At 49.1% G+C, this 27,243-nt stretch overlaps 1 protein-coding gene across 4 annotated transcripts in view; it reads right to left on the reverse strand.

Moving 5' to 3' along the window:
- TNS3 (tensin 3) overlaps positions 1-27,243 on the reverse strand; it is a 307,731-nt gene that overhangs the window by 212,689 nt on the left and 67,799 nt on the right. For all 4 annotated transcript variants that reach the window (XM_008975482.5, XM_034964064.2, XM_034964063.4 and 1 more), the window contains exon 3: positions 19,695-19,732. In XM_008975482.5, coding sequence (XP_008973730.3) covers positions 19,695-19,732 — 38 coding nt within the window. The remainder of the gene's footprint in view (positions 1-19,694; positions 19,733-27,243) is intronic.

Below are 27,243 nucleotides of genomic sequence, written 5' to 3' on the forward strand. Positions count from 1 at the left end.
GACAGGAGAATTGCTTGAACCTGGGAGGTTGCAGTGAGCTGGGATCGTGCCACTGCACTCCAGCCTGGGCGACAGAGCAAGACTCCGTCTCAAAAGAAAAAAAAAAAAGAACTGAAGCGAGCACCCTCAAGTGTCAAGCATGCTTTTACACACCCGGCAGCTACAGGGAAAGCCTGGAGGCTTGGCTCCTCTAATCATTTCTTCCCGCTTGTTCTCCAGGTCATTCTGCCCACAGGTGAAGTGTCTACTCTACTCTGGTATCAAGCAGGCCTGGGCAAACCTTGTTCATGTCAGGATTCTGGAGGGAGAATCAGCTCAACAATACCAACCCACAGCAATGAAACGCGTTCCACAAATGCACACACACCACACAACACCGAATGCAAATCCGTGGGACAGCATTCAGGTGCAAAACAAGTAGAAACTGAGTAGAGACAAACGGGCCAGCCACTGACCTTGCCAAACCTTGCAGACAAGGGAGAAAGCAATTCACTGAGTTAAGCCAAGTACAGAGACATCATCTTATGCACAAGTTCTATCATACATAAAATTACTTTAATCATAATAGTTTTAACTCTAAGATAAGTTGCAAAGACTCAGAAATGAAGTTTACTTTTATTTTATCTTTATAAAAACAATTCTTTTTAAAGAAACTTCGTGATGACGCCAAGATGGCAGTACTTTCTTTCCTAAGTCATAAAAACAGTCAGAGGTAACCTACCTCTGAGGCCCTGAACTAGCCAGGGAAAAGCAGATACGGACGCCAAATATTTGCTGACCACCAGGACCTTACGATATAATTGGGGGTTGGGACTCTTCTATAATCTCTACACGGAGTAGCAGCCTGGTTGCAAGGAGGGTGGAGCTTTTACGAAGGGCCACTTCTATTATACCACAGCTTTGACTTCCATTGTATGTTACTGATCAATAAAATAGCAAGATCTTTAATTCACCCATTAGTTAAGATTGAAAAAGGATGCATTGTTCATGTGTTTATATTACCATTATTATCATTTATTACAAGGGCAGGGTAAGGAGAATAATCACAGAAGGAAAGTCCCCTCATTCCCAGTGCTGACGCTGACCCAAGTGTTTATCTGCTTAAATAAGCAACAGTCTTAGCTCGGGTGAGGGGCGGCTGTTGTAACAACATACCACAGAATGGGCAGCTGACACCACAGCCGTTTATCCTCCCATAGTCCTGGAGGCTAGGAGGCTGAGATGAAGATGTGGGCACGGTGGTTCCTCCTGAGGCCTCTCTCCCGGGCCTGCAGATGGCCACCTTCTCCCCGTGTCCTCACGTGGCCATTCCTTGTGTGTGTCTGTGTCCCAGTCTTTCTAAGGACACCAGTCATACTGGATTAGGCCCACCCTAATGACCCTATTTCAACCTAATTACCTCTTTAAAGACCTTATCTCCAAATCCTGCCACATTCTGGGGTCCTGGGGATTTGGACTTCAACATTTGAATTTGGGGGGAACAAAATGCAACCCCCCAGCACTAACAATCAAAGGTCTGATAGGACGGGTGGAGACGTCAGGTCGACACAGAACGTTCTGGGCACACCAACAGGAGCTGGGTCCCCAGGTGAGGCTGGGGGCTCCTGACATGCCGAAGGTGGCCTTACTCATCATTCAAGGCTGCTTTTCCAATGGTGCCTGGGGACAGGGGGCTAGGTAGAGGGTTGAAGAGAGGCTCAGGGTCAGATTTTCAACACAAGCCTGCAAACAACAGCAGATCTATACAAAGAATGGCAGTACAAAATGAGGACATTCGAGACTTTATTAACTTTCTTTGCTTCCTTCAAGAGCTCACCCTAACTTTGCTTCTGTGTCTCCTTTGTCAGGCTTGACCCTGGAATCCCTAATTAGGTTCACATTCCTCAGGAAGCTCTGTTATCCCACTAAGCGTTAAAGCCCAATTTAGCCTGCTCTAATCCCCATGAGAAAACCCCCGCCCGGCAAACGCAATTAAACCTTCTCAGCCTGCGGGCTGAGAACGGGACAGGAGCGGAAGAGAAAGAGAAGGAAAATTCCCAGAATCAGGTCATTATATTTTTCCTTACAGTTAACAAGCAGCTAGTGAAGATCATGTCTGTGGCACAGTAAAACGAAAAAAGAAAGGCTCAGGCTTTCCCAGTCCTTGGTCTTGGCTTGGTCTCGGCTCTCCTCACCTCTAGGGGCCTCAGTTTCCCCTTTCAATCCAACTCTATGGAATCTAATAATTTTTAGACAAAAGAGTAGTGCCCCTATCCCAGATGGGCTTAGCTGAACCTACTGGAACCTTCTTTTTCATTCTTTACTTAGGCTGTGTAGCTGTTTAACATTGGCTACCTTTACCCAGTTGAGGCCCATGGCCCACAAGGCAGGGCCAGGCCTTCCCTGGCCTCAGGCAAACAAGTTACCACTGGTAGGGAATATAATAGATTTAAAGCAAAAGCATAGTATCCTGTATCCATTATTTCACCATTATTTGTCTCAGATCAGAAATCAAATGTGAACCTATTGTTGGAACAATGTCCAGGGGATTCTCGAAGTGGCTGAAAAGCACTTTCAGGATCACTTGCATGCTGTATACACAAGTCCCAGCAAAAGGCACAGCACAGGATCGCTCGGGGGCCCAAACGCCTTCCTGCAGTGAGTCTGTCTTACAAGACCAGGGCTGAGCAGGGAGGCTAAGCATCTCATGGTGCAGCCGAGGCCCGCAGAGGCAGAATCAGGGTCTAGAGACCCCTGAAGGCCAACATTTACCACAGTCCTACGCCTTATCTTTTCAAAAAGAGAAAGAGGTCATCTGGTGATTGATAAAATGCTAATGGCTTGCAAAAAAAGCAAGAAGAAAAACTCATAAATCATAAATCCAACCTAATTGCAGAAAGATTAAAAGGTAGTATTGAGTTGATGAACCGTCTTTTTATTAGAGCATTATAATGCCAAGGACCAAGATTTAACTGCATCAACATTACTGGATCCATTTCCACAAGGAAAATCCAGGTCCCAACTCATGCATTCCTCACCAGCTACATCTGATCAGCCTATAATTCTCACCGGCCACCTATAATTAATAATAAAGTAATAAAGTACTGACACTGACATTTGTGAGTAATTTACATTTTAATTCATCAGAAGAGATTGATGATTACCTCTACAATAACATCCCTGCATGCTATTGCCTGTATAAGTTTAGTAGGTTGTGTTTTCAAAGATGGTGGCATCACACAGGGTCTTTTGTAAAGGAACTCTGCCATTCCCCCATCAAGAGGTAGAGTCTGTCCCTGTTCCTCTTGAGTCTGGGCTCATCCTGGGTTTGCCCTGTGGCCTGCTGTGAGTGGTAGAATATGGGAGAACTCCGAAGCCTGGCCTTAGACAGCTGCAGTTGCCGCCTTCGCCTGGAGCATCCCATTCTTGGGCCCAGCCCCCATAATGAAGGGAAGCCTGAACAGCCGCATGGAGACACCTACAAGGGGGCACCGAGGTGCCCAGTGACAATCGTTGGAAATGGGCATGAGGGCGTTTGTGACCTTCTGGCCACCCCGTCCCCCTGTCAGCACCACATGAAGCAAGCACTGCCCAGCCAGCTCACGAATCCATCACAGCTTGTTGGTTTCAGCCACTGAGTGTACAGGGGATTTGTTAGGCAACAACAGGGAACAGAAATAGTGTGCCCAGCAATGCGCACAGCCCCAGCATGCCCAGACAAGTGTGTCGGGCACCAGAATGCCATCCTTCAGTGCTCTGTGTCGGGAAGTAGAGGAAAGGGGCTCAAAATCAGCACTTGAAAAAGCCAACAGCAGCAATGAGGCCATGAGCTGTCACAGATGAGGAGATTTCAGCTGCCGATGGTGGGGGCAAGAGGCCGACAGAGCGCGGCTGTGGCTTCAGCATGAGGCGGGCGGACATGACCCAGGACACCAGCCAGTGGGCGGAGAGGCAGAGGGGCAGCTTCTCGTCCATCTACGCTGCGATTCACCAAAAAATGCATCAGGCTGAACATGCACAGTATGTGGTGTTCTTGAATGTAAGCTTCGGTTTTAAACAAATATGTATTTTAAACCATATATATACTGTTTCAAGCCCCAGAGTGACTGGACAGAACCGAAAAAGCTGTCTTTGCATCCAGAGACTGAAATTAGGGCATGCCCTCTGCTTCTCCCAGCTGGCTCTGATGAATTTACGGAGACTGTCCTCTGTGAACTCAATTTTCCTCCTCATCTGTGAAATAGGGATAATACGACCTCGCGGGGTGGATGTGAACCTCAAGCTCATAGGAAAGTCTTGACAGTGGGACTGTATCAAATATACACTGTCAGATTGGAGTGAGGGTGAAAGGGGACCCCACGGCCTTTCAAAGACAGCAGCATAGTTACCGAAGGCCATCTCGGTCGGCCATACAGACTTTGCCTCTCTCCTGACACACAAACTCCATATTGTTCACACTAGGCATTTCCTGGACAATTTTCTGATGATGAGGCTGCAGCAATGAGACTGATTCATGATAATACTTAACCAGGGGCAAAACAGACATGTCCCTCGCCCCGTCCTGTTCACCTGAAGGAAGGCAGGGAGGAACCACTGCCCAAGACCATCGGCCTGAGTGGGACGGTGAAACCCGAGAGTCATGTCCTACAGAGATGGCCCCGGGTTTATGTTGATGTGTGCATGGCCCCATCAATCATAGCCAGTTCCTGAGAGCGATCCTACAGGCTCCTGGAAGGACGGGTCCAGATGCCATGCCTGACACCATGAACATTCTAAAACACTCAACTGGTAGTCTAAGCAAATGAAGGAACGCTTTTTGATTTTGCTTTGATTTATTCATGTTTAACATACAAGTTAAAATACCTGACTCTGAAGAAGCTGTAGGGGCCTACTGAATGGGGACCTTAACTATTGGCACCAGAAATGGCTCCCTTTCCAACTGTGTGCCAGTGACTCCTAATCCCACTCACAAATGACAGGGAGTCATCATCTCATGTCCACCCTACACTGGCTTTCTGTCGTGGCTCTGGCCACCCCACAGTGAAGGCAGCCCCTCACCACAGCTCTCTGTTTGGCCAGCAGCAGGAAGGCTGGGTTTGGAGCCCATGTGCCTGGTGCGCAGGCCTTCATGGAGGACACAGCCGCATATCGGCAGGCTGCCCTGCCTGCCGTACGGTAGACTCCAGGGCCTGGCACTGTCAGCTCCCCACACCTGATCTCTTCTTCTCCTCTGTCCTCACCTGCAGCCAACATAGTCCAGGCTCAACTCCCTTGCCTAACCCTACCTCCCACCTGTGAGCCTCAGCCCAGGCTGCTCCCTCTGCCTGGAAAACCACCTGCCCACCTCCTACTGGGCAGGTGCCTGTGCCTCAAGGCCCAGTGGCAAGGCCCCTTCTTCAGGAGACACACAAATAAGATGTGCTTTTATTTCTGCTTCAAGAGAAGAGCACAGAAATGTTATGACCCTCTGCTCCTGTGATTTTGTAATACCCTCTTCTTATTTTAAAGGAAAAGGTCCAAGGAGGCAGTAACACTAAAACAAAGCACAGTTTTCACAGGCTTTTAAAATGAGGGGTGGGCCCCACATCCACCAGGGAGCAGGCAAGCAGGTGTTTGTATTTTCAACCACGCCAGCCTCATGCTGAGAAAGGCGGGGTTCTGGACATGGAGCTCTGGAGCAGGAGGAGCTCCCACTGCCTGTGAGAGCCAAGGCCCGTTCATCAGGACGGCACTGAGCTCACAGGGAGCAGAGCCTCGGGCGATGACATCAGCTAATGCCACCCCCAGCTCCTGCTTCTTGGGGGTCTGCGGCCTCTGAGGTTTCCATACGAAATCAATAGCAGGCTCTTCATATCAAGCCCTGGCTTCCACTGACCTGTTGCTAATGACAAGGCAGAGGAAGTGGTCACCCCTAGGGAGGGGATGGCAGGATCTCGAATAAAACCACCCTCCAGAGTGAAGCGCAGAGCTCTGACAGTCAATGTTCAGTGGTCATCCGTAAAGAAAAGGAATAGCACAAATAAGTGAGCTGGTCACTTCACCAGACTTTGGGTCAGTTGTCTCAACCTCTCATTCATTCATTCATTGCAGAATGGCATATCAAATATCACACTTCGGGGCACTCGGAGATGAGAAAGAATTAGCAGTTGTCTTCAAAATTCAGTTTAAAATGGAAGAAAAGGTATAAACATACAACAGTTTTTCAGGGAAGAAAATGGTAAATTCCACAAAGGTAGGCACCAGAGAAATTTTCCCTGAAATACATTTTGGCAAGAGTGTTTAAGAATCACATGATGAATAGTTTGGGTTTTACCAACTGTCCTTTGCTCTAAAGAAGGCTGACAAGAGGCCGGGCGCGGTGGCTCACACCTGTAATCCCAGCACTTTGGGAGGCCAAGGCGGGTGGATCACGAGGTCAGGAGATCGAGACCATCCTGGCTAACACGCTGAAACCCTGTCTCTACTAAAAATACAAAAAAAAAAAAAAAAAATAGCCGGGCATGGTGGCGGGCGCCTGTAGTCCCAGCTACTTGGGAGGCTGAGGCAGGAGAATGGCATGAACCCAGGAGGCGGAGCTTGCAATGAGCCGAGATCGCGCCACTGCACTCCAGCCTGGGCAACAGAGCAAGACTCCGTCTCAAAAAAAAAAAAAAAAGCTGACAAGAAAAGAAAACATGAGAAACCCTAAGAGTTCACAACTTATCAAATCTTTTAAAATTAAGCATTGGGCTGCAAATGGCCAACTGGCCAACTCTAATGTCCACATAAGCATATTTCATGAAACCCAAACTAGTTCCTGCTGGTCTGAAGCTAAACTGCCACCCCTGTTCACAAAATCTTGATAATGGCATTCCATTTAACTCTAATGTCCACATAAACATATTCCATGAAACCTAAACTGGTTCCTGCAGGTCTAAAGCTAAACTTCCACCCCTGTTCACAAAATCCTGCCAATGGCATTCCTCTCTGCCCAGTGTCTCAAATTCAAAACCTAAGGATTACTCACAAGCCGTGCCTCTGACCCACCGGGTGGGTATGCCAATCCTAACAGGTCTACCTTTAAAATGCCCACAAGTCTACTTCCTACTGACCCCACCCATTGTTCAAGGTTGGGCCACTCCAGCTCTTGCTGGGCAGTGCTAAGCTTTCTAACCAACCTCCTGAGGTTCAATCGACTCCCCTCCAAATGCTTTTTAGAAGTAAAGGAACCTCTGAAAAAGCGAAAGGTTTTAGATAAAGATTCTGAAAGCAGAATTTCTCACATCACAGTATTGCAACCATTCAGCCATTCTATCCACTCCACCTCCCCTGAAAGACGCAGTTTTGAGTTTGTTATTCTAAAGACCTTCTGAACAGGGGGCAGTTTCCAGTGATAAGGGAGGGTTAACAGCTCAGATCCTTGCACACCGCTTTATTAAGAACAGAAGGGAAGCCTCCAGGCTTCGGAAAGTTCCAGGGTAATTTGGAGTTGAGGGTGCACAGACACACATACAGTGCGCAGAAAGGCAGGAGTTGAAATGCCTAGAAACACACAAAAATGAACTCCGCCAGCTGCTCCCGGGAGGCGGAGAGACGGCGCCCCGCGAGCTATTTCTGTGCTTGACAGAAAATGGGAGTAGGCACTTCCTGAATCCCTGCCTAAAATTAACTGCTTTACAAAAGGGAGGAAGGGGAAACCCATGGTGAAACAAGTTTTATTTTACAATTCAAAATCTGGAGGTGGGGATTTGAATGCTTCGTTATGGGTTTTGGCCCCGATGATAAAAATGTGGCTGAAAAAAAGAAGAAATGGGGGCTTCACTAGGAAACCTACCCTTCAGAAGTAGCCCCACAAAAATAAAGCCAGCGGTTTGATTAGAAACGTTCTTCTCCCCGGCGCCTGTAGTCCCAGCTACTTGGGAGGCTGAGGCAGGAGAATGGCGTGAACCCGGGAGGCGGAGCTTGCAGTGAGCCGAGATTGCGCCACTGCACCCCAGCCTGGGCGACAGAGCCAGACTCCGTCTCAAAAAAAAAAAAAAAAAGAAACGTTCTTCTCCCCATGGAACGTGAAGCCATGTCTCAATGAGAGGCATGAAGGCGCATGCACAGCAACACTGGTGCAGTCGCCAGAGAGCACAGGCTTCAGTGCCGCACATCAACTAAGTGCCTGTCCTGTGGTCTAGGGGGCTGAGACTCATGGACACACACGCTGACAACATGAGAGGGCAGCGTCTGGGGCAGGGGCTGCACAAGACAGACTGGGGTGTCTGGAAGTATGGGGGGCACAGGGCAACGACCCCCGCCCTGAGGACGAGGCCTGCAGAGGTCTCTCCTAGCCTGACAGGGATGGTTATGTCCCAACAGGGGCGGGCTTCCAACACCTCTCCCAGCCTGAACTCAGGCTCTGGAAGACCTGAGTCTGAACGGGACATAGAGAGGCCTCAGGAACAAGATCCCACTGGGAACCTACACTCAGAGCCAGAATGCAGTCTCCCAGCCAGAGCCAGGGCTCAGGACTGCCAGAAAGTCCCGGAGATAAGCTTCTGCAGAGATGACATTGCTAGATGCCAGGGTGGGTGGCATCCATGTGGAAGAATGACTGTAGTAGAAATTTTAAAAAGATGCACTGCATATGGTGTCTAAACATTAAAAGAGAACAGGCCGTTCTGCAGCTCCCCAACTGCAGCACACCTTCCTCCTCCATCTCAGCAGAGGGAAGGGTAAGGACAGACCACTCAGGAGAGCAGTGGACGAAACCACACACATTATGCCAAGTGGATTTCTAACCTGGACAGAGCCAGAGGCAGGGTCAGAGAGGAAGAGCTGTGATCCAGAAGGAGCACACGGTGCCACAGGGCTGGGGAGAGGCCCCGATGCCGCCCAGCCCAGAAGCCCAGAGGTGAAGAGGCCCTGGATTGAGGAGCGGAGAGGACCCCAGTGAGCCTGGAGGAGGGGTGACAGGATAATGGGAGGAAGCATACATTATAGACTCTGAGCAGTTCAAAAACTGAATGGTGGTCTGAAAAAAGGGGTAGTAAGATAAGCACGTCAGAAAAAGGACATCACTGAACAGGATGTGAGCTCACACAGGGGAATACAGAGTTTGGGGTCTTCTAGAAAGGGGCCAAGGGCTCCTGCAGATGGCAGCCAGAGTCAGCAGAAAGAGCACCTGGGGCCACATGTGTGGAAGGAGGGACGTTTCCCCTGTGACCAGAGCTGATGGGCAGGAGGTGCTGGAGCCGAATGGCATTTTCAGGAGTGTTTCAAGCTGATTAATGTCAGGCTGGTAGCTTGGAAGCAGGCGGGGGGAGGGGAGGTATTTTCACCAGGGGAATCAGCAGAGGCTGCCAATCAGCCCGCTGCACCCCCAGCAGGGTATAAACCCTCATCTGCACACCACCGGCCAGAACCTGTTTCAAGAGAAGCGGGAGTAAAAGCGATGGTGGCCAACGCAAACAGAGTCTGAGTGGGAGAGTCCACGCACACGCAGTACAGAACGCCAGGCACAGGTGAGAGAGGCGGAGGGCTGGGGATGCATCTGCACCTGCTCGTCAGGGGCTTGTGGGAAATCACATCAGAAGTCCAAGACCAAGCAGGCAGGGACACCTGCAGCACCCAGCTCTGCCCTAGGCCCAGATACCGTGGCTGCAGCGATGTGGGCCAGGACTACGGAAGTCCTCTGTGGGGTGAGCCAAGGCAGGGTGAGCCTGTGCAAATGCAGGAGGCTGGGGGGAGTAGAAAGAAGGGCAGCCAGTCAGGGGAAAGGTCACAGAGCTGGCCAGAACCAAGGCAGCATCGAGCAAGAGGCACTTGGATTCCAGTGTCAGAAAATATTAAGCCCACGGCTCTGCCATTAGCCATATGGAACCACTTTCAGGTGGGCCTAGGCTAAGTCTGAGGCACTAATTAAGCCCACTAAATGGAATTTGTTTGCTTAAAAGAGCAGATCCCATTCTCAGAAGAAAATTTAGAAAATATATATACTTTCTTGTCATTTAACAGTTAATAAATAAAATGCATAGTGATTTATGCTAGCGGTAGGCAACATTTCATGAAATAAATCTACTAGCGTCAGTACCACAACTGCAGAAAGAGTAGTTTCCAGCAACTGACACTGTAGACATCTACAGTGATTCCCAATACAATGATGCAGATTAAGGTATTAAAAGGGGAAAAGAGCACTCCTGCAGAAGCCACCAGGCCCTGTGCTTGGGGGGCTGTTGAATTCAGTTCTCCGCAGTCCTCTTAGTAGGGGTTAATTCCTGTTTTATAGAGGAAGAAACTGAAGCCCAAGGTCACATGGGTAAGACAAAGCAGAGTCAGGATCCAGACCCAGGTTTGTTATTCATTCTTCTCTTTTATGAGTCCTCAAAGTTTCAGAAGCTGCTTCTGAGAGCTACACATGCAAATTTCCATTTTGTACTTCTGTTCTCCCAAAGAGGCCAGGCAAGAGAAAATAAGTAATCGCCTAGTACAGTGTTTCACGTATGGAGCACACACACACACACACACACACACACACACACACACACACGGAGCAGGAAATGTTCACCGCGTGCTCTTTTGTTTTTGTTTACATTGGAGCGACGTGTGCCCATGGATGCCTGGCCTTGCTGCTCTGTCCCCTGTCCCTCGAGCTATATGGGGCTCCCTCCAGGACCGGGCTCCCCACCCTGGTCTATCTGACCCAGTCAGGGCAGTCACTCAAACATTCATTATTGTCACCATGAAAGTGGCATCTGTTTTGAATTCAGGGGCCTCATCTTCTCTGGGTGTCCCACTCTGTCATCAGAGCCTGGCTGCATGAGGGCAGCTGGCCCCTTCTCTCCTCCGTGACACCCGTGGTAAACAGACACCCAACAACATCCCGCAGGGTGGAGGTGGGGAGTCAACCTTAACTAACAGCACGCTTGCCCAAATTATTTCTCAAGTAATGGAGGGTCTGCAGGGAGAGCTTCTTTCTCAGGTTAGAACTGGTCTACAGACACAGAGGTGGGGTTCAGAAGAAGATTTCCAGGGCACCTCAAAAGCCCTAGTTTAATCAATAAAACACACTTGCAGCCACGGGGTGCCCTTGCCAACAGCCTCCTACCCTCCCATGTAACCACAGTGCCATGGAAAGTTACCCTCATTTCACAGATGCCGAGAGTCAAGGCAGACAGGCCTGGCCTGAGCCACGCGCAGGACGCAGGGACCCACATTCTCCCTCCGGCTGCACCTTCTAGCCTCCTGCCCAGGAGACAGATACAGATGCTGGCTGCAAAGCTGCTAATTAGGTTACTGGCCGCGTAGTTAAAATGATGTGGCAAATAGGTGCAGATTCATTCCAGGTATGTGTTGTTTCATCTGTTACAACACAACGTGGAATGAAAACTGACGATTCAGAGAAAACACAGGATACATTTTTAAATTATATTATTTATTTAAAACAAATATCTTGTTTCAAAAGATCATAATTCTCTTTTGGCCTCTTTTTGGGGCGGGGCTAGGACTTCCTACACAAATATAGCTTACACTTATGCCGCACTAAAAAACAAACCTGCCATCACAGGGCGAGAACTACACTCATAACCAGACAGACAACATGGTCCCGTCAGCCCGGCCAAAGGTCACCACCAGTTTCAAAGACCTGTTTCGTCTGGTGTAAAATGGTGAACCCAGTGACTTCCCAGCCTGTGGAATGCCAGCAGGGTCACCATAAAGCCCAGCAGATGCCGAGACGGTGCAAGGAGCAGAGCCCCACAGGGCAAGGCCCCGAGCTGCTGGCAGCTGGTGTCGCCTGGCTGACACACTTCCTTAGTTGACAGTGGCTTGGTCCTGCTGGCCACCTTCGAGTCCAAGAAAGGCCTAGAAGTCCACAATGAATGCCTCTGATTGAGGCTCAGATTACTAGGGATTTAGAAACCTTAATTCTTTTGTACAAAGTATAATTGTGCTGACATGAAAAGCCAAACGTGGCTTGCTGACTTTGAGAGTGAGCCTAGAGCCCACATCGTGGCCTTGGCTGATGGGATTCACACAGTGGGGCCACTTCCCAGACTCTGGGAGTCAGGAATAATAGTTCCCAGTAGAAAAAGAGACACAGGTATAAATATGCCTCTAGTAAAGTGTTAATGTGTAAAGTGACTTTCTAATTAAAATGAGTCAAAAATGATTGGTGAGGACAGCCTACCAGAAAAGGGATCTTACAGGAAAAGGAATAAAAGTGTCCTCAAAAAGAGCAGAATTTAAGGATGCTTCATGGTTCTTCTGACAGTAGTGACAACTAGCAAAAAAGAAAGAAGACATGGAAGCCACCAATCAGTACCCACCTTCGGTAGGTGAATGGAGGGTAAACTGTGGCACATCCAGACAACAGAGTGTTATTCAGCTGAAAAGAAATGAGCTATCAAGCCAAGAAATGACAGGGAAGAAATTTAAATGCATATTATCAAGTGAAGGAAGCCCATCTGAAAAGGCTACACATGTATGATTCCAACCCTATGGCATTCTGGAAAAGGCAACACTATGAAGACAGTGAAAAGGTCAGCGGCTGCCGGGGTGCAGGAGAGAGAAGCGCAGCACAGAGGATTTCTAGGGCAGCGAAACTACTCCATACGGTACTGTCATGGTGGATGTCACTTATGATGCACCTGTCCAAACCCATGGAATGTACAACACCCAGAGTGAGCCCTAACGTAGACTGTGGACTCATCAATACTGGCTCATCAATTCTAACAAATGTGCTGTTCTGGTGCGGCGATGCTGACGGCAGGAGAGTGTGTGTCTCTGTGCGTGAATATGCATGCGTGTGTACATGTAAGCACGTGTGTGTGAGCCCTCGGTTCTTTCCCCTCAATTTTGCGGCAAATCTGAAACTGCTCTAAAAATAACATCTTCTAATTTTAAAAACCATTTTAAAAGCTGTCAAACATTAAAACACACACACACACACACGCACACACACACACTTGGCAAACATAGGTGGAGACCTGCAATCATCTGGCAGAATCAGACTCTCATTTCGTCCTGTGGGGCTGCAGACAGAAGCTCCCTGTGGACAGCATGCTGCATCTGGGTCCAGCTCTGTGCACGGCCGAGAGCTACACTCAGGAAATGTCTGCTGAGCTGGCTGGCTTAAAAATTAACTGCCTCCGCCCTTAGAGCAAGAAGTGGGGAGGGAGGAGTAGGGATGCCCGTATAAACATTTACTGAGACGGCAGAGAGAGGCAGAGCCCGTGCTGGCCGCGTGAGCTGGGGCAGGACCATCACAGGCTTTAGCAAGAGGTGCAACTGCTCGGTCCCAGCCCTGTCACCTGTAAGAGGGAGCAGAACAAGCCTCCTCAGAGAGAAGTGTGACGAGTAAATGACAGAGCATATCTAAAGCACTCGGCAGGGTCCTGCAGATCCCTCAACAGCGCTGACTGAGTGGCATTCCTTCTGCACAGGCTGGACATGGAGAGATGTATCTCATGACATCCCTAAAAATCCTATGCTCAAATGAAGAAGCTGAGTTCAGAAGGAGTAACCATCTTCCTGAAGCTATTGTAAAGGGTACAAATAGGGGCAGGAAAGAGATGAACTCACAAACAACAAAAGAGCTTTTACACGCAGGGCCAGGGATTTTCCTTTTGGTTATGAAAAACGTATTGGTCCTGGCTGGGCTCAATGGCTCACACTAGAATCCCAGCACTCTGGGAGGCCAAGGTGGGTGGATCACTTGAGGTTAGGAGTTTGAGACCAGCCTGGCCAATATGGTGAAACCCCGTCTCTACTAAAAATAAAAATAAAATAGCCAGGCGTGTTGGCACATGCCTATAACCCCAGCTACTTGGGAGGCTGAGGCAGAAGAATCCCTTGAACCCAAGAGGTGGACGTTGCTGTGAAAGATTGCACCACTGCATTCCAGCCCGGGTGACGGAGGGAAGAAAGACAGACAGAAAGAGAGAAAGAGAGAAAGGGAGAAAGGGAGAAGAGGAGAAAGGGAGGAAGGGAGGAAGGAAAGAAAGGGAGGAAGAGAGGAAGGAAGGAAGGAAGCAAGGAAGGAAGGAAGGGAGGGAGGGAGGGAGGGAGGGAGGGAGAAAGGAAGAGAGAAAGAAAGACAGAATTTATTAGGCCTTGTTACTAGCAAATTCAGATCATTCGTTCCTAGTGAAGACCATATGAAGAAAGGCCACTACTTACACCTTTTGGGGAGGTCAAAGCTGACACCCCAACCTTAAAAGCTGTGGCAATGAGCTTCACCAGATTCCATCCTCCACCAACAGCCCAGGGAGCACCAATCCTGCTGAAGGTGGGGACAAGAGTCTGCAGCCTCCGTGGCCTGTGTGCTGGCAGGAAAGACAGGCCCCTGCCCTGAGCAGAGCGGAGCTGGCTGGTGGGATGCTGGAGAGTGGAGGCTCTGGGGCCCTAGACAGGGTAAGGTCTGGACATGGAAGATGAGACAGGCTCAGAGAATGCAGTAACCGAGAGCTCAGGGTCAGCAAAGCAGCAGCTCCCACAGCCTCCCTCCTTGTGCACGGGTGAGAAGGTCCAAAACAGAAACGCACAGCTGCGACAGCCGAGGCCCCTGCAGGGTTGCAAAGAGCTATGGGAATTGGGGAGAGATACTGCCCCTGCTCACTGTCTCGTGGGAGGACTGGGAGTCTCGGACAAGATGCCACGGATGTATGAGCAGAGCCTTCACTGGGAAGAAGAGGCCTGAGCCATGCGGGAGTCAGAGAATTCTCAGGCATCATTTCATGAGAGAGAAATAGAGATGCAGCCCAAGAGGAGTGAGCCCCAAGCCAAGCGGGAGAGACGCTCAACTCGTGTTTTAGAGAAGTTGGCCCTGGAGCTGGAGTTCACAAGAGGCATAGTAGGTTCTGTAGGCATACGAGCAAGGTGGGCTAAAGTCACCCACACAAACCTCAGCTCCATTTCTGATACATGAAGATGGCAAAGCACCAAAAAGAACACATGGAACAGCAAAAATCAGAGCTTTGAAATGCAACGCCCATGAATTCTGGGCCCAGAAGCTAGGTGACAATAGGTAAGTTGTTTCACCTCCCTGGGGTCTCGAGGTTTTTCATCAGACAATGGGGAGAGGGGGCTGGACAGGTCAATCCCTGGGACCCAGCAGGCCCGTATCCCACTGCACGGCAGCTGCGGCTCTTAGCATGCAGAGAAAAGGAGTGATCTGAAGATGAAAGTTAACTGCCAGACAGAAGTTAATGGTTGAAACTTATCAGTTAGGCCACTGAGTGTCTGTTGACGCCCAGGATGAATGTCTAGGGACAGTTTCTGAAGAAGCCATAAACTCTAGGTCCCGTGTTTTCCATGGCAGAGGACCAAGTCTTTGCCCTGGGCCTGTCTGGTGGAAGTGAAAAAGCTCCTGCATCAGCCGCAGCCAGGACATGGGGATCCCTGATGGGAGAGCCCAGCAAAGGCCCCCAGGGCAGCAGGCGATGAGGGCAGCAGGGGGTTCCACTGACTTCCCCAGGACCTCCTGTAGTCTCAGCTTAAAAAGAGCAGCAAGCCTATCACAAAGTTCTCTCTCCCTCAAGCAGCCAGCTGGAGAGTGGGGAAAGGCTCCTGGCTTGGCAAGTGCCCAGACGTAGCACCGGGACAGTGGAAGAAGGTGCTGAGGCCACCTGCAGGAGCCAAGAGGCTGGACAGAGCCTGGGACCTCTCTCCTCTTGCTGCATTCTCTTCTACAGACTCAGCAAGGAGGCAACACCAGCACTCCTGTATTTTATATCCAAGAAGGGTGCAAACTGAGGCACGTGCAGAGAGAGAAACAGCAAGCTGGACCTTCGCAGCCAGGCTGCAAAGGCTGAGGATGAGCCAGGGGGTCTGAGAGCATTGGAGCCCAGGTGGTAGGAGGTTCTGTGTTTTTCCTGGATTAAAGGGGGAGCTGCGCATCAGGACCCTGTGCAGGGCATCTCCCCAACATTACTCCTGCGCATGTTACCCTCACTAACTCCTGCATATGGTCCCTACGTGGGGTCTTAAGTTTACAAAAAAATTATCTGCAGGTCCATTTCACCTCTGATGATTCAAGATGATACTCAATACCCTACACAAAGTGCAACTCTAAGGAGCAAATGTGTCTGCAAGTGGGCAGAGGCGGAAGAGGCATCTCACCATGATGCCAGGCTGCAGGTTTCAAGGATAGGATTCCCATGCCTCCATCTGCTTGCCTAAGCTCCACAGAACCTCCCCTTCATTTCCTTCAGGGGGGCACCACCTGCCACCCTTTCCTCCCCCTTCTCCCCTCCCCAACATCTGCTTTCCTACAACTGCTTCATTTCTCCTACTTCTTTTTTCACTCTTGCCGGTAAGTCAAGTGACAGCCAGGAAAAAAGCAAGTCATGATGCCCACACAGCTCATGTGGCTCACATGAATAAGCACTGCATTCCAGGAAGCAAAATAGTTGAAATCCCAAACTTTCAAGTGATTGTACATACATTATGTGACTTCCCTGAAACTTAAGTAAGTATTAACATAACCAACAGCTAAGAGAAAGTTATTTTTCTGTTTATTACAGAAACCTATTATTCACTTTTTTTATGCAGGAAGAAAGTAAGGCTCAGGGCCTATCTAAGTCCATGTGGGCTTCTATAACAAAATATTGGGAGGCTTATAAACAACAGAAATATACTTCCCAAGGTTCTAGGGTTAGGAAGTACAAGATCAAGGCACCAGCAGATTCAGTGTCTGGTGTGGGCCCTTTTCAGGGTTCATAGAGGGTGCCTTCTTGCCATGTATGCACATGGCAGAAGAGGTAAGGGATCTCTCTGGGGTCCCTTTTATAAAGGCACTAATCCCATTCATAGACACTCCACCCTCACGACCTAATCATCTCCCCAAAGGCCTCCATTTCCAGCTACCATCACCTTGGGGGTCAGGTTTCAACAGAGGAATCTGGGGGAGACACAAACATCAAGACCATAGCAAGGGGGACTAGAAAGGCTTCAGGAAACAAAAAGCCCCACTGGGATCCAAGTCCAGGTCTCTGCCTCCATCCACCCACTGAGCTGCATGGCCTGGCCTGAGAGGACATACTGTCCAATGGCTCAAGAAGAGAGTGACAGCAGTCTTTTGGGGCTTCTCAAAATGTCCCAACAATGGCTCTGCCTCCCTGCCTGAGCCCCCAGCTGCTGTCTCGGTCCCCATTTCTGCAGGATGGTTTCTCCACATTGTCAGTGCCACAGAAGGGGCTCTGAGGGCCTGGATGGGAGGAGCCTGTGACAATGTCACTGACAGCAGCAGATCAACAGCACCACCACACACCAGCCACATGCTCCAGGGCATGTGTGGAGCCTGTAGACACAGGCGCAAGTGCTCCCATACAGAGGGGAACACCATCGAGGGGGTTTAACACAGCACACGCTACCACCCAGTCTTGGGTCTGATGCCAGACCAAAGCCTATGAGCTGAACCAAGGCTTCATACTTGCCTGAGCAATCTGAGTGCAGCGTCTAAGGAGCCCACTGGGCGATATATCTAAACACAGTAATGAAGGACTCAAAAGCCGAGTGCAATAATGTGGGAGAAGCCACAGCCATATTCAGTTCCTGGAAGACCGAGCGGCTCCCTTAGCCGCATACCCTGCAGGAGCAGCTGGGGAGTTATGGCCCTCATATCCCCAACAACGACGGCATTATATTTTTGGAATGAGAAGGTGCTTTGTTATTGCCAGGGGCTTTCTCCCCTGCGGTTCAAAGCTGTATTATAAAAAAAAAATGAACACGGATATATTTCCCCGCACTGTGATCTGATAGGAATAAGAGCTTATCCATCCCTCAGCAAACTGCCAATTGCTGCCGTTAGAAATCCCATATTCAGTGATAGTTAAGGATTTTGGAATACACTTTGAACCAAAGAATTCAATCCCTTAAGCAGCCGGCGACAGGCTTCATTTAAGAAATGGAAGGAACAACAGCAGGCTCATCTCTGCGGCTGTGGCTCAGAGGTGGCTGGGCCCACAACAGAGTCAGGACAAGCAGCCCACCCCCTCCTCCTACTCCGCAGCCAACCCAAGGTGCAAGCAATGCGGACAAAGGCACCACACAACAGGGGTAAGGGACAACACATCCCAGTCTTCCTAGGGGAGGGGGAAGCTCTCCAAGTCTGAAATGCTCCCCCAAAGGTACAATCTTCCCACTCACCACTGCATTCAGAAGCACTGCTCCCACACCACTGAAGGTGCACAGCACCCCAGGAAAGGAGCCTATCTGTGGACAAAAAACCTCAAATAAACCACGGTCAGAAATCAGCTACGCCTAGGAGTGTGTGAACAAGAAACGCCCACTCCTCTGGAAAAGGGGAAGCCCTCTCCAGAGCAGAGTGGAAAGCAAGAGAAGCGCTCCACACAGCCCCCAGGAGGCCCGAGAAGTGCACCCCACGTGACATCTGGAGGAGGCAGCCAGCAAGGAGGTGTGGCCAGGTCACAGGGGCTGCTGGTCTGGGGTTCAGGAAGGGGGCAGCAAGGCCCTGTGCCATCCTCTCTGCTCCTGCACGTGCTCAGCATTCTCCATAATGAAGACTTTAAAAAGTCCCTTGGGAGAAAAGAAATAGAGCTATACTAGTCTAGTTCTTCCAACTTTGTGTGTGTGTGTGTGTGTGTATTTGTGTGCACACATATGCATGTATGTGTGTGAGCACAAATGTGTTTGTGTGCATGTGTATTTATGTGCATGCACATGTGCATATTTATGCATGTGTGTGTTTGTGTATGCCTGAGATCGGGAGGGTCGGGGAAACCAGCCCCCCTAGTCCTCACATGGAAAACAGACCCACATGCAGTGAGTTCATGGTAACATGAAGTCAGCTTCCAGCATAGCCTTCCACTCGGAGCCGAAGGCAGGGCTGGAAATGATCAAAACAGCTGACCCATGAGGTCTGTAACAGTAGCAAAATCCCAAGACTCTAAAACTCCTCTTCCCTGGACCTACAGCCATGGGGACGACCTGTCAGGACACCTACAGAGCCCCCATAGGCAGGGCCAAACAGTAGATGGGGCAAAACACTGCTGACACCCCGACTGCAGACCCAAATCATACCTGGGAATCCCGTAAGTACAGCCACCATCCCCAGGAGATCTGAAGGTGCGAGCACCAAGACAACGTAGAAAACCATGTGCTTCTTCCTTGGGGTGTCTGTCACTTCCCACACGGCACTTCCAGGCCACCTCACTTCCCCACTCACGAAAACCCTAAGCCCAACAGGACATAGCCAGGCCTCCTTTGGTCATAGAGGCCATCGGGCAATTTAACCTCTCTAGAGACTCACAAACCTCAGTGAACATCACTAAACCTTACTCCAGGGTTCCCAGATTTCCGTGGCAGCTGAAAACCCCAATCCGTCTATGCACAACTATCTCCAAAATGAGGCAGAAAAGTCCCCAGGCCAGGGGAATGCCCTGGACCTCCCTGCTCCTGCCCTCTCTCCGCCGAGAGGCAGTATAACAAGGCAGTGAGAAACCAGGGACCGTGTGCCACTGAGAAGGAGCTGTTGATGTGGCCAGGGGACAACTATTGAATTCTTATCTGAAATCAAATTCTTAAGAATTATTTTCCATAATCAAAACCGTGGATTTCAAAGCTCTTTGGTTTATCCTTGAGATGAAAAGTATACACCGTATCCCAGCCCTGGCTTTCCTAAAGAGTTTTCTTTCCGTGGCTGCAGTCCAAAGAGGCCCCCCAACACATATCATTCAATGAAGGCCAAGTCAGCTATAAAAAGTCCCATGGGAAAGCAACGGAATGCTTACCTTGGCTTCACATTTCTTGTGGCAGGAATACTTGCAGGCTGGGAAAAAAAAAAGAGAAAGAATGTGTGTCAAGCAGTCTCTCTAGCAAGAATTCTTACATCTTCGAACCCTCTCAATCCTTCAGAGTCTCTGGCTTGAAGATCCCATAGGTGGCCTCTCTCTGGCACGAGGGAGATTTTTACATATGACACACGGCAGTGTGGACAGAAGGCAGTGAGGACGTGGTGTGCAAGAGCAGAGTTACAACTGTTGTCTGTTAGCAACAGCTCAGGTGGCTCAGGTAGGAATGTCTTGGGAGCACGGTCATGAGCAGATTGGTTTTTCAAGGGGTATGTACGTCCAGCCAAACTGGATCCCTAAAGAAGAACAGTGAATTTCAGCAGCAGAAAGCATTCGTGTGTGCCCAGAAATTATAGCTGATCCCTGAAAAAAGAAGAGAAACTGGAAAATGCCCCTTAAGAATCAGAATTTAAAGTGTCCATGAAAGACCGGATGGGAGCCTTTAAATTTGTGAGAAAGTCGTGCATCTGGATTTCGGAAGTGTTTCCACTTCCGGCCAACCTGAGAACTGACTGTCAGAATAAATTCATGTCTAAATTCCTATAGGAGAATCCTTCCAGAGGGGCCATTGTGTGAACGGAGCGAGTCCTGTGTCCCTTCGGAGGCCCTAACAATGCAATGCAGAGCTGGAACCAATGCGGATTTCACAGGCCCTTCTGCCCAGAGGCTGCAGCTGTGATCATGAGGCATAAACCTCCCCACGAGCACCACGGGCATGCTGCAGGCAGGCCTTGCAGGACAGGGAGAGAGAAATGAAGCAACAACACCTAATAATCCCAACACAGCCTCCTGTGCCAGCTCCAAGGGAGCGTCGGGTACATGCCCTCCCTTCCCCCACGTTTGCCAGCCCACAGGGACAGCTGTGGGAGGAGGGAAAGAGACCTGGGTTGGGGAACAGTGACCAAAGCCTCCTATCCAGGCTCTGCCCCTCAAGCTGGGTCTCTGTTTCCTCCCACGGAGCTATCATGGGTCAAATGGAATCCTTCAAGGGACCCTGCTTTGATACTAGAAAGCAATGTCCACATGCAGAAGTGTGTGGGACCTGAAGACCAAGGCCTCAGAAGTCAGGGAGAGGGGCCCCACATCCCAGCTCTGCGTGTCGACACCCCGTGAATTTAATCAATGTCTCACTCCCCCTCCTGCACTCTGTTTTCTATGATGTGTCAAAGTCAAAAAGGTTTGTGTAGGGTTGAATGAGGATGAAACAGATAAGGTCACTTGCCCACTGCCTGGCAATTATTAGAACTCCAGTAGTTACAGCTAGGTTGTTATCTTTGTATGATCTATATTTTTGAATTGCTGAATTGTCGTTCTATACCTTGAGGTTTGTAAGATTATTCACAAAGACATGTATTTATCCTACACCTTCTGATGGGCAAAACACACAAAGGTGATCAGTGATTTTCAAATCAAGAGAGACTTGCCATTGGGAAACAAGGGGCTTCCACACAAGATTAAAAGTCCAGACAGAAACCATCCCCAGCAGAGGCCAGCACAAAGGACTGAGATAAGGAGAAGGGCAGTGGGCAGGCCTCTGGCCTCTGGCTGAGTGAGAGTCAGGCAAAGAATTCTGCCCACACACGTCTAGCAGCATGTCACAGGACCACGACATCATGCAGCGGTTAGCCTTCCAGATGGCCTGGGTGACCTCGTCTCTTGGCCCCCATGCCGGTGTATAGCCCCCTCCCACAGTGAATCAGCTGGGCTGTGTGACAGTGCAACCTGGCAGAGGAGACGGTGTGTGACTTTTGTGGCTAAAAGACATCGTGACTTCTGTCCTGGTCTCCAGGATCACTCATTCTGAGGACAGCCAGACGCCATGTTGTGAGGACACTCAAGCAGCTCTGTGGAGAGGCCCCCATGGAGAGGAACTGAGGCTTCCCACAAATAGCTGGCCCCAGCTTCCCAGCCACAGAAGTGCGCCACCTCAGAAGCTGGTCTCCAACCCCAACCAAGCCTTCAGATGGTACAGCCTCTCCAGAGACCCTGAGCCAGAACTGCCCAGTCACCTGTGTCCCAAATTCCTGATCACTGACACAGTGGGAGATAACAGATGCTTACTGCTATGTTAAGGTACTAACTTTGGGGATCATTTGTCACGCTACACGCCAACTCAACACAAAAAAATGGCCCTGGTCAGTGCAAGGGTGGCAGTGGTATGATACATCCATGGTGGGTGGCCTACTCGGCCACCAGACAGCCATCAGCACTGTAGGGCAAAATCATTAAATTCAATTATCATAGTGAAATCACATAAACTACCCATGAGCCAAGACTACAATCCTGAGAGGCAGGGCCATTGTTTCTGGTATGTAGACAAGTGACCCTCAAAGTTTTACAAATGTTTGGACTAGGACTTCACACTCGATTGTCAGCAGCATGGGTAATCCTCAGAGTAGCAAGTCCACCGTCAATCTATCCATGGCCCAGCTCTGGTCAGCACCGCACCAGGCAGTATACAAGATACTTTCCCGTATGTTACTGCACTTGCTCCTCGTAAGCACCTCTCGGGGAGAAACTGTAAGGGTGACTCAGCCAAGGGGGCAGCCATGGTCCATGAAGGTGGGACTCCAGCCCGTCTGTGCATCAAATTCAGTGTTTGCATCCAGCCATACTCTCCCTGCCTTTCTGACATATTACAAAATATGAATCAAACAGTGCCCAGGCCCAGCTTCCTATCCTGCCGCCCACAGGAGACAGCCCCCTGCCTGCCCTACCCCTGCCTGCCCTAACCCTGCCCATACCAACCTCACCTCCTCATTCACGCCATCCTGCACCCACCTCCTGGGCCCGGCTCAGCTGCCTCCGTTCCTGAATTGACACCCTTCTGTGCCACTGACCCATCATGGCAGGTCATCATGGCTTGTCATATCATGATGATCTCCCTGTGTCCATCTCTCCCGAAGGGCTGCAAAGCTCCTCAAGGGACAGCGTCTCTGTTGTGCATGACCAGGGTCTCACAATAGCAGCACTAACAGGAGTAACAGGCAGCTGATACACTCAGCACCTAAAAGTTTGAACTGCATGGGTATTACCAAATTTCCACCACACCCTGGAAAGAAGCTACCTATCTTCGCCTGTTTTACTAATGTGAGACTGGGGTTTATGGATGAGACTGAGGATTCATGTGCTGGACAACTGCGTCCCAATCCTGACCTGTTCCAGGTCTGCTTTCAGAAGCCCATAGCCAGCAGGCCCACAAGCTATGGAGACCTCATTACCTAACCTCACTTAGGGATTCGGGGCTGTGAAGGTGCTGGCCAGAAGGGAGGCTCCAAAACAGCAGAAGAACTTCACACCAAAATCCATCTCTGAAGCACACAGGCCCAGAAGACAAAACGTATGTGTTCACTTTGACCCTCAGCCAGGCAGACCTGCCTCCTTTTTGGAATAGCAGTTGTGTGAGCTGGCAGCTAAACTAGCCACCTTCTCAGGGGATGTCATTTTTATTTGAAAGAACTCCTAGCAGACAAAATGCAGTTATTCAGACTCGAGTGCTTGTCATTTTCTCAAAAATGAAGTGAGTCTGTCATCATAAACCAATGTCAAAATTTGAGATTTCAAGTGAAAATTAGAATTTTAAAAGACTAGTACCCAGGCCAGGTGCGGTGGCTCACGCCTGTAATCTCAACACTTTGGGAGGCTGAGGCAGGCAGATCACTTGAGGTCAGGAGTTTGAGACTAGCCCGGCCAACATAGTGAATCCCCATCTCTACTAAAAATACAAAAAAGTAGCTGGGTATGATGATGCATGTCTGTAATCCCAGCTACTTGGGAGGCTGAGGCACAAGAATCTCCTGAACCCAGGAGGCAGAGGTTGCAGTGAGCCGAGATCGTGCCCTGGGTGACAGAGTAAGACTGTCTTAAAAAAAAAAAAAAAAAAAAAAGACTTGTACCCATCACCAGGGCCTAACAACTCCCAGGACATTTCTGTTAAAATCAACAATATTATTAACAAATGTGGGGATTTTCCTGAGATTGTATAACAAATATGTCAACATTTAGAAGTTCTGCGGAATTGTCAGTGGACCAATAATTTCCAAATGTCCAGTGTGTGGTGTTCCACACCGGGTAAAAGATGCACTTGGTGTGCAAGACAGGCCAGTGGATTTTAATAAAACAGAGTAGGAAAAACTCTACTGACACAATTTCAGATTCCACAGTGAAACTGAACTTTAAGCAACTGTCACTTGAGTTTTGGTGTAGAATCAAAATGAAATATCTACAATGGCCGGAAAAGCCTATTAAAATGCCTCCTTTTCCAAGTAGATATGTTTATGGGGCTAGATTGTCTTCAACGCTTCAAACCAAACATTGCAGAAGACTGCATGCAAGGGTAACCAGCCTCTTGATTAAGGCTGCATGACAGAATCACAAAAAAAATGCCCCTCCTCTCATTTTGTTGTTTTGAAACATAGTTATTTTTTATTAAGCTTATGTTCATTTTAACATATAATTGGTTCATTACCATTGCTTTTAACTGACTTAAATATTTTAAATACTCATCAGTTTCCCATTTCTAATAGGGTAAATCGTGATGAATACAAAGCACACTGACAGGAGCCCTTTAGGGTCTTCTAGGACCCTAGCAGTGGGTGCCCGAGACCCGCAGCGCGAGGGCAACCCCGTTCATTCTCCTTGCCTGAGGCTCTCAGAATGGGGTAAGGACCCAATTTTGACCAACAGAAAGGTAAGTGAATTCTCCCAGGGGCTTCTGGCGAAGGCCTTCCCACTCCTGTAAACGAAGCAAGAGAAGGAAAATGCCTCAGCTTCTGGAACCTCCCCCTCTGAGCACGGAGCTGGACCCACAAGAAGAACCTGGAGAACTTGGGCTGCAGAACCGGGGCCCAGGCACACTGCCCGGAGCCGGCCGGCCGCTGCACCTCCCCCTGCAGAAGACACATGCCGTGCTGGCTGGGAGAGGCTCCTTCCATGCAGCCCCGTTATTGGCTGCCACAGTGCCTTCCACGAAGCTCAATGTACTTTAGACGCCTTGTTCCACCTGTTCCCATGGGGACCAGGGAGAAAGTCACATTCTCACTCCGTTGCACGAACAGCAAACTGCAGCACAGAGCGGAAGCTGCCTGCCCTGGGCGACAGAGCAGGTTAAGCAGTGACACCAGCTGCCAGCCCAGCTCTAGATGGGCAGAGCCCACCTCCCAGAGCTGCACTGGAACACCCAGCGAGCTGGTGTGCAAAGGCTCTTCTGTGCCTGGTGCAAGAACTGGGCCTCCACATGCGTGAGCCCACTAAAGCAAACATCTACCATGAGCTACACACCAGGACCAGGAGCAGGTGTCCAGGGACCTCAGGAGTCTGAACTCACATGCTCACTCCAGCCCCTCTCCAAGGATCCACGCCAGTCATGTCCTCTCTGGCACACATTTCCCCTTCTGTAATTAGGAGTAGAACAGGGTGATAGCCAAGATTCCTCTCTGCCATGAAAAGAAAAGTTTACCTAAGCAATAAAAAGATAAAATTACATATATATACAAACAAAATATTAGGTAGCTATTGAAAAATTATGATCTCAAACTATTTCACATGTGAGAGTTCTTACAAAAGGCAAGGCTAACAGATATACAGCACTGTGTTGTATGAAATAAACTTTGTGACAGACAGACATACGCGGTGGCCTCATCTATAGGAGAGAAAATGACACTGGAGAGAGACATCACAACTCAGACAGAAAGGAGGAGCCAGACAACAAAACTGGGAAAACTGGTTACTCCATGAAAAACATCATCATAATAATAACAGAAATACCATGAATTTCAGATGCATCAATCATAGAACTGATTCGGAATTGGAAAAGCTGAAATGAATATTAGAATAAAATATCAGAGAACATCTTTGTGACCTTGGAGAAGGGCAGGCATTCTAAAACAAGGAACAAGAGTATGAACTAAATGAAAAGATGAGTAGATCTGAACAAACCAAACATTACAACTTTTGCGTGACAAACAGGCCACAAATAAACTTAGACAAGCAACTGACTAGAATGTTTGCAATGTACAAAGTGGAAAGATAAGAAACTGACCTTTTCTGAGGACAAATGTCATTAAAAATTGGCAAAAGTTCTGCCTAATATCACAGATAAGATTTAGTATTCATAATATAGTGAAGTCTTAGAAATTTTAAAAAATGATTTTTAAATTTATTAATTTTCAAAATGTTATTTATTTATTTTTTTCTTTTTAGAGATGAGGTCTCACTGTCACCCAGGCTGGAGTGCAGTGGCATGATCATAGCTCACTGCAGCCTCAAATTTCCAGGCTGAAGCAATCCTCCTGCCTCAGCCTCTAGAGTAGCTGGGACCACTGGCGCGTGCCACTGTTCAGGCCAATTTTTAAATTTTTTGTAGAAATGGGGTCTTGTTTTGTTGCCCAGGCTGGTCTCGAACTCCCAGTTTCAATTGATTCTCCCGCCTCGGCGTCCCAAAATGCTGGGATTACAAGCATAAGCCACCTCACCACGCCCTAAAGTAATCTAATTTTTAAATAAGCAATGAACAAAGGATTTGAAAGGCTACTTTGCTAAGTAAACAGAAATGCTGCAGGCAGCTTTTCTGTATCTTTTTAGATGTTCAACCTCATGTAATCATCAGATGAATGAAAAACATAATAAAAAGGAGACATCACTTTTCATCCATCAACTTGCAAAACTGAAAAGCTGAAAAATCTCAAGTGAGAGAGTCAGTGACATTCCATGCAAGTAGGCTCCACCAAAAGCCTTTTCCTGTGAGGAGCCTGTCCCTTCTCCAGCCCAGCTTATCCTCCGGCGTCTGAGCTGGTGTGTGGCAGGCCCCTTCTCATGGCTTTGCCTGAACACTCGGCTCCAAAACTGACAGTCTGCAAACCACACATCAGTTCCCTTGTCAGACGAGGTTTCCAGACTCATGTTTAAGAATCCTGGCTCCTGCTGCAGCAGTTACAGCCCAGAGCTGTCTGGCTTGCAAACGCCCAACATTTTTACATGTTGTCTTGGAACTGCTATTCTTCACAACGTCTCCACGAGCCTTGGGAATCCAGGCCACTGTCTTACAGGGTTGTCAGAATCTTTTATACAACACTCGACACATATTGACCAAGTTATAAACAAGCCTGTGAGTCACCCTCTGCTTCTCCTAGCATCAACTGTCAAGTTTGCCAGCCTCTCTGTGTCCCAGTAACAGGCTCCACAAGGCAGGAGGGGACTGACTGACCCACAGCGGGGCACCGCCGACAAGGCCTGCCCAATGCCCACATTCACTGCTCAACCCCATGACCCCATTGTTGCCTTGTTAGTTTTAAATAACTACCATGTTCTCCTGGAGTCCTAATACTGCACCTGGCCCAAAGCAAAAAACACACACCTACCGACCTGCCCGTCTATCTCCAAACCTTTATCTGTAATCACTTAGTGTATTGCTGACTCCGACGGACTCCAAGACAGGACACAAAACTCTCATCTTTCTCTCCTAGCAGGTGCTTAATAATGTTGGGTTAAC

The sequence above is a fragment of the Pan paniscus genome, chromosome 6 (assembly GCF_029289425.2).
Source record: "Pan paniscus chromosome 6, NHGRI_mPanPan1-v2.0_pri, whole genome shotgun sequence".
In the NCBI taxonomy this organism is placed as follows: domain Eukaryota; kingdom Metazoa; phylum Chordata; class Mammalia; order Primates; family Hominidae; genus Pan; species Pan paniscus.